The 15,011-nt window shown below is 36.9% G+C and overlaps 1 protein-coding gene across 11 annotated transcripts in view; it reads left to right on the forward strand.

Annotated features, from left to right (window-relative positions):
• The window catches only part of ZBBX (zinc finger B-box domain containing), a 116,286-nt gene extending 103,697 nt beyond the window's left edge, over positions 1–12,589 (forward strand). For all 11 annotated transcript variants that reach the window (XM_073897752.1, XM_073897781.1, XM_073897763.1 and 8 more), the window contains 2 exons: positions 10,401–10,539; positions 12,304–12,589. In XM_073897752.1, coding sequence (XP_073753853.1) covers positions 10,401–10,539; positions 12,304–12,421 — 257 coding nt within the window. In that variant the 3' untranslated portion in view covers positions 12,422–12,589. The remainder of the gene's footprint in view (positions 1–10,400; positions 10,540–12,303) is intronic.
• Positions 12,590–15,011: the final 2,422 nt, after the last annotated feature.

The raw sequence follows: 15,011 nt of genomic DNA on the forward strand, positions 1-15,011 counted from the left end.
GAGAAAGTTATAAAGATTATGACCCTTGATCAAAAAAATACTTCAATGTGTATTACCCAGGAAAAAGAATCATAATAATCAAAATCAGGAAATTTAATATTGATACAATGTGATTCTCTAATCCACAGTACATATCTAATTTTTAAAATTTGTCTCAATGGTGTTCATTATACTTGTTTTTTTTCTGGTACAGAATCCAATCCAGGACCATTGGATTTTTTTTTTCTTTTTGATGTCTGACATGCTATTGTTTGATCTTTGAGATTAGTTTTACTCTTTTTAATTAATTAATTTTTTTATTGAAGTATAATTGACATACAATATCCTATTAGTTTCAGGGTACATAAGAGTGATGAATATGTTTATACATTATGAAGTAATTCCCCTGGTAAGTCTACTTACCATCTGTCACCACATACAGTTAATACAGTATTACTGACTATATCCCTTGTGCAGTATATTACATTTCCGTGACTTATTTATTTTATAACTGGAAGTTTGTACCTCTTAATCCCCTTTACCTGTTTTGCTCACCTCCTACTCCTTACCACTCTGGTAACCAAGAGTTTGTTTCCTAGCTCTATGAAACTGTTCTGTTTTGTTTTATGTGTTTAATTGTTTTGTTTTGTTTTCTTAGATTCCACATATAAGTGAAATCAAATGGTATTTGTTTTTCTCAGTCTGACTTATTTCACTCAGCATAATACCCTCTGGGACCATCCATGTTGTTACAAATGGCAAGATTTCATTCTCTTTTTGTGTCTGAGTAATATTCTGGTGTGTGTGTGTGTGTGTGTGTGTGTGTGAGTGTGTCTATGTGTGTCTGTGTGTATCTCGCATCTTTATCCATTCATATATTGATGGACATTCAGGTTGCTTCTATATCCTGGCTATTTTAAATCATGCTGCAATGAACATAGGGGTGCAGATATCTCTTTGAATTGGTGTTTTCATTTTCTTCAGGTAATCTAGAAATAAAATCACTGGATTGTATGGTAGTTCTATTTTTAACTTTTTGGGTAACTTATATATTGTTTTCCATGGTAGTTGTACCAATTTACATTCCCACCAACAGTGTACAAGGGTTCCCTTTTTTTCACATACTCAGTAACACTAGTTATTTTTTTTTTTTGTCTTATTGATAATAGCCGATCTGACAGGTGCGAGGTGATTATGATATAGAGCATTTTTTTATATGCCTATTGGCCATCTGTATGTCTTCTTTGGAAAAATGTCTGTTTAGGTCCTCTGCCCAGTTTTTGATTACATTGTTTGTTTGGTTTTTGATATTGAGTTATATAAGTTCTTTTTGTATTTTGAATATGAACCCATTATTGGCTGTATGATTTGCAAATATTCTTCTCCCATTCAGGTTACCTTTCCATTTTGTTGATGGTTTCCTTTGCTTTTTAGTTTGCTGTAATCCCATTTGTTTATTTTAGATTTTGCTGCCCTTGCCTGAGAATACTGGTCCAAGAATATTTAATAATATATATTGCTAAGACCAATGCTGTAGAGTTCACTGCCTATGGTTTCTTCTAGGAGTTTTCTGGTTTTAGGTGTTACATTTCAAGTCTTTAATCCATTTTGAATTTATTTTTATATATAGTATAAAATAGTGGTGCAGTTTCATTCTTCTGTATGTAGCTGTCAGTTTTCTCAACACCATTTATTGAAGAGACTGGGACCTTTTATGGCTCTATACAAATTTTAAGATTCTTTGGTCTAGATTTGTAAAATATACCATTGATATTTTGATGGAATTTGCATTGAATCATTGGATTGCTTTGGGTAGAATGGACATTTTAATAATATTTATTCTTCCAATCCAGGAGCACATTGTATCTTTTTTTTTTTTTTGAATATGAGGTTTCTTTAATGTAGTGATTATCAAACAGATTTAAAATAATCTTTGAATAGAGAGTTTTCAGTACAGGCACTTCATTATTTTATTTATTTAAATATCAGTGGTCCTAATATTTATTCTATCTTTTTTAAGATTTTATTTATTTTTTTCTCTTTAAATTTTTTATTGTTATGTTAATCACCATACATTACATCATTAGTTTTTGATGTAGTGTTCCATGATTCATTGTTTGTGCATAATACCCAGTGCTCCATGCAGAATGTGCCCTCTTTAATACCCATCACCAGGCTAACCCATCCCCCCGCCCCCTCCCCTCTAGAACCCTCAGTTTGTTTCTCAGAGTCCATCGTCTCTCATGGTTCGTCTTCCCCTCCGATTTCCCTCCTTCATTCTTCCCCTCCTGCTATCTTCTTTTTTTTTTTTCTTAACATATATTGCATTATTTGTTTCAGAGGTACAGATCTGTGATTCAACAGTATTGCACAATTCACAGCATTCACCATAGCACATACCTTCCCCAATGTCTATCACCCAGCCACCACCTCCCTCCCACCCCCCACCACTCCAGCAACACTCAGTTTGTTTCCTGAGATTAAGAATTCCTCATAGCAGTGAGGTCATATGATACGTCTTTCTCTGATTGACTTATTTCACTCAACATAACATCCTCCAGTTCCATCCACGTCGTTGCAAATGGCAAGATCTCATTCCTTTTGTTGGCTGCATAATATTCCATTGTGTTTATATGCCATATCTTCTTTATCTATTCATCTGTCGATGGACATCTTGGCTCTTTCCACAGTTTGGCTATTGTGGACATTGCTGCTATAAACATTGGGGTGCACGTACCCCTTCGGATCCCTACATTTGTATCTTTGTGTATCTTTTTTATTATTTATGTTGTTTCCATTTCTTACATCAGTGTCTTATAGTTTTCAGAGTACAGGTCTTTACCTCCTTAAATTTACTTCTAGGTATTTTATCCTTTTTAATGCAGTTATAAATGGGATTAATTTCTCATTTTAATACCTTATTACCAGTGTATAGAAATGTGACTGATTTCTGTATGTTAATTTTGTATCCTGTGACTTTACTGAATTTGTTTATTCTTATAGCTTTTTGGTGGAGTCTTGGTTTTTCTGTATACAGTGCCATGCCAATTGTAAATAGTGACCATTTTACTTGTCCTTTCCAATTTGGGTGCCTTTTTTTTTTTTTTTTTCTTTTTCTATCCTAATTGCTGTGGCTAGGACTTCTAGTGTTGAATATGTTGAATAAAACATGGAAGTCCAATAAAAGTGGTGGAAGTGAGCATCTTTGTTTTATTCCTGATCTTAGAGGAAAAGCTTTCAGCTTTTCATGGTTGAGTATAATGTTAGCTTTGCATTTGCCATGTATGGTCTTTTTTATGTTGAGGTGTATTCCTTCTATACCCATGAGTGGGATTGGCCCAGGGTGCAACATGCTGGGGTTGTCTTAGGGAAATGACTGGAGCTATTCTAAGCTAGGGGCCTGAGGCTTGTCAGGTTAGCCCTAGCAGGCCAACTATAGTACCTGGATCCTGCTTTTGTCTGTGCTACCAGGGTGGAGGGGGAACATAAAAAATGGCACTTACCAGGGCTTCCAACCCTGGAGTGATTTCCAGTAGTTTCCCGCCATTTGGCAGATACCTTATGGTTAGTGGATTTCTTTCACTTATCATTCAATTTCCCTTTAAATCACTATTTTTTCTTTGTGTCCCGGGGTGAGGGATTCTGCACATGGGCCCCTCGGTGATATATGCCTCTCCACTTCAGGTTGCCACACTAGGGATGGGATTCCCTTCATTACTGTGTCTCCATCTCTTACCCTTCCCTGTGTGGTCCCTCTCTCTCTTATTGTGCAAGAGCCAGTCATTCAGTCTTGAGTTCTTCTTCAGGAGGAATTGCTCTGTATGTAGGTGTAGATTCAGTGTGGCCATGGAAGGAGGTGAGTTCAGGGTCTTCTCTACCACTGTGTTGGACTGGCTCCTCACAGTGTTGCACTTTTTTAAAATGTCATTTTCGTTACTTCTTCTGTAGCTAAAGGACTCATGGGGAGTCCTTTCTTATGGTCTTGATTTGTTTTCTACTAGATTGATCTTTTATTTAATCATTCTTTGCATGCTATGAATTCTTAGATTCTAGTTTGTTTGTCTGCATAGCTAGTTGCTGTCATTTCTTTGTATCTTCCTTGTTCATAATTACTGTGGGCAGCTTTGCTCATATGCTCTGTCTTTTCTGATACAGTGAGACTACATTTTCCCTAAAATGCTGTCCACCTGAGATGTGTCAGTCTTCTCTTTGGAGCTACTATGTGTGGGTTAGTTATTGCATTGTTTTCTGTATCTTGCCAGTTCAGAATCATGGGAGGATAGATGAAGGAATGGGGAGTTTATCCTAATTTGTTGGAGGACCTGGGCTCTCTAGTCTTCTTCTTGATTATATTAAACTTCATTGCACCTGTTTTCAGGTGTGTTCTGTCCCTATGGGGACACCTGCAGGTTTTAATTTGCTTGCCTCTGCTAAGATCTTACAGTGGGTACTTAGGGGCTTTAAAAGTATTTCAAATAATTTCTTCTTACTTCCCCTTCACCAGTTATCTCCAAATTGGTGTGGTATTGGTGAGACCTGTACTTTAGATGACTCTCCTTTTCCTGATACCAGTTTGGTGTGTGTACTGGGTGGGGAGGAAAGTGGGTGGACAGCGGTAACACCCAGCTATACCTCAATGAGTCTTCTGTTTATTTCTTTGGTTGCCCCTTTTCCAGGTTTATTATGTGGACTTGTATCCCTTTCTTTGTTTGACTCCTTTTGTGATTTGATTTTATTTTTGTTTTTTCTGCTTTTTCTATTCATTTCATTATGGGTTGGGGGATGAGAGTCTATGATCCATCTGTACCTATCGTCCATTTGCCTTACTCTAAAATACTAAAAATCAAATGTAAATCTCCTTGGAGGTAATTCTCACATTAAAGATCAATTCTAAAAGGAAGTATGTTGGGCCTGAACTGAATCTAAAAAGGATAACCATACAGTTTTTAATCAGAAAATGAAGGGTTTCTTATTTTGGTAAATTGGTAAATTCCATTATTTACAAATGAAACATAGCATTTAACAAGCAATAGCCTCTTGTGGTTATTTCTAACCACTTAGCTTTCCTATTTCCTTTATCACTTTTGTTCTTACATACTTCACTTTTTCTCTGGGCCACTCATTTTCTCATATGCTGGCAGCACTATTTTCACCAGAATGCATAACTTTTCGTATATGAAAGCAAGCACACACTGTGTGGCCTATGAACTGCCAGGGCTTTTCTGATGGTCCAGGAGCAGAACAAAATCACTTATACACACTTGACCCATGAACAGCTCTTTCTATTTGAGAAGATTGGCTCAGGATGAGTGCACAGCTTTAGAGACATTCACCTGGAGCTGAGGAAGGACAAGGGTGGCCCATCAGCTGAATCAACCCAACAGTCAGTGAGGTGACGGATGCCGTGGCGTAATCAGCCACTATTCCAGAAAACTCACTGTTTCTGTACAAGACTTCTGTATTCCGTTTAGCATCAATGGGCAGAAAAATTCCACCCACATTTCACTACTCGTGGTGGAGCCTGGAAAAACTCCGCATGAGGTTTGGTTCCACAGAAGCACAGCTACACAATTTGACTCTTATACAAATGTAAATGTGTTCACATCCCTGTGAAAGCCAAATTTTTGAGAGCAGCAAACCTGACTCGTTTTCTGTCAGCTCTAGGGTATATCCACTTCCTCTAAGTTCTGTGGAAAACGACTGTGCTGAGGAGCTGGGAGAAGAAAAGACAGAAAATAACAACATTAAGTGAAGTGTTTTCCCCATTCATTCAGATTGCTGTGGCTGATATTAGAGCCTTTTCAGAGGCAGGCAGGCAGGGCAGGCTAGCAGATTAGGCGGGGGGATGTGTTGCAGTTTGCAGACACAACTGTCTGCTGAATCAGGAGATAGGGGGCAGCAAAAGAGGGTAGTTGCAAGCCCAGGCTCTGGGGCCAGGGGCCTGGTTTTGAAATTTGAAACCACTCCTTACTAGCTTCATGACTTTAGGCAAATTACTTTCTTAATCTGATTTTGCATCAGTTTCTGTGTATGAAAGATGGGTAATAATCCGCCCAATCATAAAATTATTCAGTGATTGAATTAAATTTTATATTAAATATTATATTTATGAAAATTTCTTTTTCTCTCTCTCTCTCCACACACACACACACACTCTCTCTCTCAAGAGTTAGTTGCCTAGCACTTAGTAAGTCCTGAAAAAATCTGTTAAATTATGTAAGGAACCAGTGAGTGGTACTTTCCACATACAGTCAGGTAAGGTTCTCTTGGTAAGTCTAATTTTTAGTCAAAAACATCTAAAAGCTGTTTCCATTCTAAAGCCATGTTTTCTTGTGGGCCACTTTGAGGGTATAGTTAGTTCATGCCATATAATTATTTCCTCCACAAATATCTCTGTAAATGATGCTACAGTCACTTCCTTAATGGGCTCAATATGGCAATATAACTTACTTAACTAGTCACTTTGTCAACTTTTGAATATTGTTATAACCTGAAGAAATTGGGGAAATATCAGAAGATATGCATTATGAGAAAATATCAATAATAATGCACATTAAAGCATTCACATTTTCATTAGTTAAAAATGATCCATTTGTTCAAACTCATTCTGACTTATGGTTTAAGACTTAAATTCCTGTGGCAATCCTATGTTTGTACAAGTCCACAGGTAGTTAACTGAGCCAAGTAATTAAAGAGAGGAAAGTACTTTTCCTTAAACAAGAAAGAATAAAAATCTACCTGATACTAGCAGATGTAGCTATACTGTTGGTGAAATAAAAATAGTAAGGCAGTGAGTAACTGGGGCCTCTGTTCAAAGGTTGACCATCAAGTAAGATATTAAACTCTAAAAGGGCTAATCAGGATATATAGTTAGCAAATTAAGTAAGTAACCCTTATAAAGACAGTCAGGTTAAGATGGGCTGGAATGGCAATCTTTTTGCTTTAGGTCACCTTTCAATTTCAGAAAAAAAAAATGAGTGTCACATATAAGTGCAAATCAAACTATTTTTAAGAATTCTGCTATAAGAATATGAAGCCATTCAATGAATAATAATAATCACTACTTGTTTTTATATGTAATGTTGCTCCATTTGATCTTTAAAACTAACTACTCTGTGAGGTAAATGAACAGATACGATTTTTGATCTCCCCTTTGTGGATTTAGCAACTGAGGCTCTAGGTGACGTAGTAACTGCCTGGGGTCTTCCCTGGGAGCTCTGAAAAGCCCAGGCACAAACCCATGCAAGCCTGCCCCACAGTCCTTTGTCTTACCACCCTACCACAGTGCCACTTAAATAATGTGAAATCCTTACTTCTAATCAGTATTGTGACCACTTAAAAAGCAGAGGGTTGTGGGCAGAGTGAAGGTAAAGGGAAGAAGGAATGGAGGGATAAACAAGGCCAGACACAACGGCAGAAGGGAAGAGATGGAGGGAGAGGAAAACACAAGTATGAAGTGTTGGGGGCGGGGCTCACAGGTTACAGGGCGCGTGTTCTGGTTGTCACACCCTCCTAAACACAGGGATGTCCTTTGTAGCTCTGCTAGATAGCTCTTTAGACGGTGGTGGTGGTGGTGGTGGTTTGGGTTCCTTATAGGAAAGTAGCCTATCTGCTTTGTGTCCATTCTTTGAAGTTTGAACCCGTCTCTTTGGTTCTACCTTTCTTCTTTCCTTCATTTCTTTTACCCATCTAAATGTTCATTTCCCTGTAGAATAAAGTTTTATGTATATGTTTTAAGTGACTTGAGTTTCAGAAATATACCTTACAAGTCCCTATTTAGTCAATTTCCCCCCTTTGCCATTCTTGATTATTACATTTAAGAGATTCTTCAATGATCAGAGAACATACACTATTACTCCAGGGATAGAAAGGTTTAACTTCAATCCATTCCTTAAAAGTCCACTTTCTTGATGGGTATAAAGTAAATTTCTAACAGCTGAATTTCCAGTATAAATGTCAATCCAGTCTTCCCTGGTCTTATATTAGAAAAACTTAGGTTTTTGTACAATTGATCTTTTAGGTTTAACACTAACCCACAATAGGGTTTTCATAAGCAGTTTTATTTTCTTCTGCCTTGAAAACCAAGTGATGTCACCTTTGCCCCTATTAACTTCACCAGGTATTCGAAAAAATAATTTTGAGAATATACAATTATACAAAAATAGGCCCATTCTGTTTGCACCATCTGAATTAGCTCTGTGCTCATTCAGTCGGGACTCAATTGCCTAACAGAGGTTGAATACCTCTCCTGCCGGTGTTCTTTATTTTTTTTTTTTAAAGATTTTATTTATTTATTTGAGAGGGAGAGAATGAGAGACAGAGAGCACAAGAGGGAAGAGGGTCAGAGGGAGAAGCAGACTCCCTGCTGAGCAGGGAGCCCGACGTGGGACTCGATCCCGGGACTCCAGGATCATGAACTGCCGGTGTTCTTTAGAACCAAGAGTCACTATTAGGTTTCAGTACTGTAGTGTTACCAATTCCAAATCCTGAATTGATTGCTTTCTCACCGCTAACACTCCCTATCATTGGGGCAGGTAAAGGGTGTCTTGCATACCTGTCTTTTTTTCCTTGTGGAAAAAGAGGAGAGAAAATAAAAGCCTTGGCTAAAGAATTAGATTCTGGAACATAGTGATTGATGATATTGGTGAGCTAGAAGAGCTTAGGGCTAGTTCCAGTTTTTCTACTCTGGTTGTGTGACTTCCAAGTTACCAATCCCTTGGGGACCCACAATTTCCTAATCTCCAAACAGCTGGGGATACGACAAAAATTCTAGCTGAGGAATCTTTTGTTTTTCTCAAAATTAGTCTTATACAGAGCCCCACATTTAAATGAGACCCAGTGAAAGCTGTCTTGGTTGCTTTGGGGTGGTGGGAGCACGAGCCTTATCCCCAAGGCTTCTGAACTTCACCATGTATCATAATTTGAAAGTCACTGGCCTAAATAATTTTAAGGATATTTCCAGTTGTAAATGTATTGAGGTCTATCTTGCAGCAGGAATAATCTGAAGTTTCTTCCAGCAGGGGAATCTCTGCTTTCTCAAAAATTTCAAGTAAGTGCTATCTACCAAGAAGTATAATAATACTAAAATAATTCTCTCAGTGAAGTGTATTATACCCGTAGTTTGGTGTGTGATCCTTCTGATCAGGAGGCTATTTGCTTGACACTTTCATAGGAGTGGGAAGGGAAGAATAAGACCCAGTACTTTTAACAGTTTTAAAACTCATCCCAGTATAACCTTAGGTATAAGCTAGATGGCCCTTACAACTTTATCAAAGATGAAAAGAAAGCATTATGGTCTTTCTAATATAGTAATCACATTTATTTCTGTACTTGACTTTTTGGTATTTTATATAAAATAGGTTTGCTGTCCATTTGCTTATTTAACTTGCACTATTTTTCCTTACCTGAGCTAAATCACTCCAGCTTCATGTAAAAGGAGATTTAAGGCTTCTCCCCTTTCACATACAGTTATTATCTACCCAAACAAAGCAAGGAAGCAGAAAAACAAAGGGTAGCTTTGCCAGAACTAACCTTTGCCTCAGACTGTGTGGGGGTAAAACTTTTATTTCTTAGACAAAAGACAAAAATAAACAATAAAGTGTTTAATATTCAGGCAAATTGAGGAACGGCATAATATTCTAGCTTTAAAGAGGATCCCATGATATTCTTTGCAATATTGTAAATTTTCAGGACAGTTGACACTTTAAGTATAACATATTTAAAAACCAATATGGTTAGGTGAAATAAGTCATACAGAGAAAGACAAGTACTGTATAATATCTCTTATATGTGGAATCTAAAAAAGCCAAATACATAGAGACAGAGACTAGAATAGTGGTTACCATAAACTAAGGGAGTGGGGGAAATGGGGAAATACTGGCCAAAGAGTATAAACTTCCCATTAGAAGATGAATAACTTCTGGGATGTAATGTACAGCATGGTGATTATAGTTAATAATATTATATGCTTGAAAGTTGCTAAGAAAGTAGATCTTAAATGTTCTCACTACAAACAAAAAAAGCTAATATATATGGCATGAGGGAGGTGTTAGCTAACACTATGGTGGTAATGATTTTGCAGTATATGAGTGTTCCAATCAACATATTGTACACCTTAAACTCACACAATGTTACATGTCCGTTATATTTCCATAACGCTGAAAAAAATTGGGGAATCTGCTGAAAACAAAGCCAGTATGATTGAAGTGACTTGATACCGATGCCCTAATTTAGAAGGTCAGATCAAGCTTACTTCGTATTCTGCCCACCCCACAAGTACTAGAAAATCTAGGTGATTAACAATCTGTACTGACCTTCCCTGTAACACCTATAGTTTACACTGGGTAAACTTTCAGTACCATATGCTGTGCGTTTGTGTCTTGAATTTATGTGTTGACAGTGCATGAAATAAAATGTTTCAGATCCTTCAGAAAAGCTTTACAGCCTAACCTCAGAAGAGTTACCAGCCTTCAACAACCATTCGCTGAACATAAGTCAGACTACCCTAGATTTCCGTAAGACCTCCAGTGCAAGACGCCTCTGTGCAGTTGAGGAATGGAGGTGAGTTAAGCCTGCAGCCCATATGTAAAGATAGGGCATAGTGAAATTTTTGACAAGTCCTGAATAATTACCTTTACTATATAAAGAAAGATTGTCCTCATGTGTGTACTTTATATGGCCATTCTTTGTAAAATGTTTGGGTCCTTTGTTGACCTATTATTATCAGGATTTAGTAAAAGTCGTATGAAGTGGTTACTTTAACGTGAAGAGCTAATTCTCTGCTGCACAATGTGTGTCAGCAAAATGAAAAGATATTTGGAATTTTATAATCCTTCAGCCTTTCTTCTTATATTGAGAAACAGTGGCTTTACTTGCGTTAATTAACTTAATAAATTTCAGTACTTTGCACTAATAGAATCTTACTCAATGTGAATAAGGTTTTTAGAATAGAGTATTGAGAAGATTCTTTCTTAAAATTAAGATTGTTAGTGATAGCATATTTTAAACTCTATCATTTCATTCTTTCTGCCCATGAAAAACATTTAGGGATGATCAGTCTATAAAGACCACGGGTTATACTAATAAATGCTTCAGAAAGTAGTTTATCACATTGGTCTATTATTGACATGCTGGAATTTCTTGGAAAAGGAGGAGGGATTTTTCTAGAAGGATTAAGATAAATGTAAAATATAAGTCTCTTGAATTGTAAATTCCTTTGACTGGTTTGAAGTCTAATATTGCAGTGAAAGGGAATCAAGAGTCCATTACTCTGTCTTTCTAAAGGAGAAAATCATTTAGCTGTGGTCCTTGGATTTTTGATTTCTGACACCACTTACATTTTTAAAAGGAGGGATCAATATAAAGTTGCTATTTTTTTTCCCTAAAAAGCTCTTTTAAAACAAAGTAACTAAACTTACCACATATCCTCGGCATCATTTCATGAAAGAAAGGACATTTCATACTAAAAATATAAGGGGAACACACAGAATAAAGCACAGTTCTTTAAAATTAAAAATGTCATGAAAAAGTCATTACCTTGCCCTTATTTTCTCTTCTTAGACCAGTGAAAATTTTTATCTCAGTCAGATCTGCCCTGGTCCACAGATAAGAGTTTAGTAACTGCTGGTTCAGCCTCTGTTGGGCATAAAAAAGGATCCAAAAAAATATCCATTACAGGATGAAGTATTTTATATTATTTAGTGGCATACATGGGCTGAAATTCTAGATAACTTGGACAAAAAAATCTGAATTTCACAAACTGTTCCTCCACACTACCTCCTTCCCTAAAGCTGACACCTATTGCTAGAGTTTCTACCAGTTCCTTTCCACAATAAAATGTAACAAAATAAAATAACTAAATAATTGCTGCCATTAATTTTGGTTTTGTCATATCTTGACTGGCTATCCACGTAGTCCTAATTTACTGTACACAAAAGAGGTGATTTATTTGGCAGTCTATTCATTGGGATTCTATTAAACAGCCAGTGTAATGATGAATGTTCCTAATGATGACCCTGAGGCTCTGCAAGTTTCTGAAGTGCCTTCTGAATCATCAATGAAAGACACAACCAGAGACCATAAAATCTTCTCCCCTTGGTTCCACTGTGGCTTTATTTCTTGGGAGAGGGAGAATGATGAGAATTTCTCATTAAAAGGAGGCTTGGTATATTGGGCACATTGAAAATTATGGCCCCAGTATGAGACAGCCTCCTCACATCTGCCTGCCTCCAATGACTTCAATGCATGTAGTATTGATCAGAAGATAAATGAAGAGTTGAAACTTGGTTCTGTATATTGTGTATTGATCTGTTAATGTATTTCCAGCTCTTCTGAAAGAGATACTAAAACTCAGTCTTTGCTGACACTTTCTGAAAGCAGCACAGATGAGGAGGAAGAGGATTTTCTTGAGAAGCAACATGTCATCATGCTACCGTGGTCATAGAGTTCCTCATGATAATGATCATTTGTTCATTACTTTTTCCATTTTGTATCCAAAGTAAAGCAAACAGCTGAAAAAAGTGACCAAGTGATTACCTGTCCAGGTGCTGGAGATTCTGATTATTAATGTTTCTGATATTTCAAGGTTTGCAGCCTAATAAAATTAGTGAAATTATAAGTTTAAGGGCTTTTTCTTCCAAATGATTTATTGTATGTCAAACACTAATCTACATTGCAGATTATATTAGGAAAAGTTTGTGAATTTGTGAAAATAACATTTAAAATTGTGTCTCTGGAACCTACTATATAGGTTAGAACATGATTGTATTTAAAGTAATATTTAACTGTTGAATTATATTTAAATAATGATGTCATCATAAGAGTATACATTCAATGGCCAACTCATACTTGGCGGTAGCGTTCATTGAGCCTAGAATCCACATTTTACTTTGGTAACTACTATTTTGTTTTGTTTTGTTTTGATTCTGTTAGGGTTTTTGACATTTGGAAAAGTTCTGGTAACTTCAAACATTGCTGCCAGAAGAGAAAAAGAGGACCCAAAATAAAGCAGACATAACACTCGTCATTCTAGTATGACACAAAAACATATACTAGAAAACACAGGAACCCCCCCCACAAGCATCTTACTTTGGGAGGGTCAGTGTGATGGTTAATTTTATGTCAACTTGGCTAGGCTACAGTACCCAGATATTTGGTGAAACTGTATTCTAGATGTTTCTATGAAGGTATTTTTTAGATGAGATTAATATTTAAATCAATAGACTGAGTAAAGCTGATCACCCTATATGGTATGTGTGGGTCTCAACTAATCAGTTTGTAAGTCTTAAGAGAAAAAAGACCCAGGTCCTCCAAACAGGAGGGACTGCTGCCTTCAGATTGCCTTTGGGCTCAAACTACAACATCTCCTCTTTCCTGGATCTCCTGCCTTCTGGCCTGCCCTGTAGATTTTGGATTTGCTAGCTGTCACAATGGTTCTGTTTCCCTGGAGGACCCTGACTAATACAAATACAGTTGCTGGATGGTCGTGACAGTGAAAGAAATGAACACATATAGAGGTGTTCTGCTGGTCTCGAGTAGTCGGAGATTTGGGGTTGGAGGGTGTTCAGTGCTTTACATGATCTTATAATTCAAGAGTTTAACAAAAGAGCAGAAAAAGACATGCCCAGGGATAGCTTTATGGTTGTCACTTTGTGACATTTTAGGACAGTTTCCCCTTAAGGAGTTTATTGACCTCAGGAAAACATACCTGCAGGTTGGCTATGCCATCATCAGAGCATAGCCACAGCTCAAGGATCAGACTCTTTTTTCTTCCTTGTGATTCTGGTAATAACCCCTTGTATGAGATTGATGACTGTTCAGTGTAATTTATCTTTGGTATTTTTTTCATGAGATCAGTACATTGTACTGGTAGTCACACTGGCAGGATAAAAAATGATGAAGACACCTATTTCTATGGTCTAAAAATAGATAGTCTATAGTTCTAAAAATGCCCTTTAATTGGGTCTAAAAATGCCCTTCATTAAAAGTGACATAAATGAACAATAAGCAATAAGCAAATCCAATCATATAATCAAAATAAAATTTCTCAAAAGAAACAAATAAAGAGTGTGGCTCCTCTGAAGTTTTCACTGTCCTCTTAGCACTTCCTCTGTCACCGTCCCAGAGAGATAACAGTGAGTCACCCTTGAATCCTCATCATTTATGGCAAAGGCCTTTCTGGCATCTTGTCCTGAGGCTGATAGCTTTCTGAATTTTAGTATTTATAGTTAAAATGGGGATTGCCTCTTCATCGGTTAAAATAGGAAGAAAATACATGATTTTTGTTTTTAGCATGTCTGCTCAGATTTAAAGTTTTTTGACTCTCTCTGCTCTCCTTTGCTGTAAGACAACATCTTCCTTTTTCCTTCTGATGAAGAAGAAAATTGCTCCCTAGTGGCACTTTATACAACTCCAGTGTTTTTCTCAAAGTGGAAGGAGGTGTCATATTCCCATTAAGGAAGAAGGACCACTACTATTCCTTTTGTGTATCCAGGAATAGCTTGAGTTTTTTTTTTGAACTAGCTCAGAAAGGGATTTTAAAAGATGCTGTTATGTTTTACAATATAAAAATTTTAAAATAAAAATAAATCTGAGAATTAGTTATCATTAGTGCATTTCTGGCCAGGACCTGAGATAGGCTTATACCGTTGACTTTGCCATTTGACGTCCAATATGACATTGAAATTAAACATGAGGGTCCTCTGTGGCAGAGCAGACCCCCTTCTGCCTTTATTTTCTTCCCATAACCACACATTTAGAAAAGTTCCTTAATTCCTTTGCCATTAGTCTAACGAGGAAATAAAAACTAAATAAGATTAGAGCCTTTGCCTGAAGCAGTTTCAACGTATTTTCTCATTTTGAAGCTCAAGCATAAAAATCACTGTTAAAGGCATGCACCTATCTCTGACTGTGGAACTGAGAGAGTTACAGACATTCCAGAAGAATTGCAACCATGTTCCCAGTGCTAGAGTTACCACAGTGTGCCTCTAGCAACCACTGGACCAAATGATCACATGGTTTTACATGCATGTTGG

Source organism: Callorhinus ursinus, unplaced genomic scaffold, assembly GCF_003265705.2.
Source record: "Callorhinus ursinus isolate GAN/ISIS: 27379988/994484 unplaced genomic scaffold, GSC_fseal_2.0 scaffold1, whole genome shotgun sequence".
Taxonomy (NCBI): domain Eukaryota; kingdom Metazoa; phylum Chordata; class Mammalia; order Carnivora; family Otariidae; genus Callorhinus; species Callorhinus ursinus.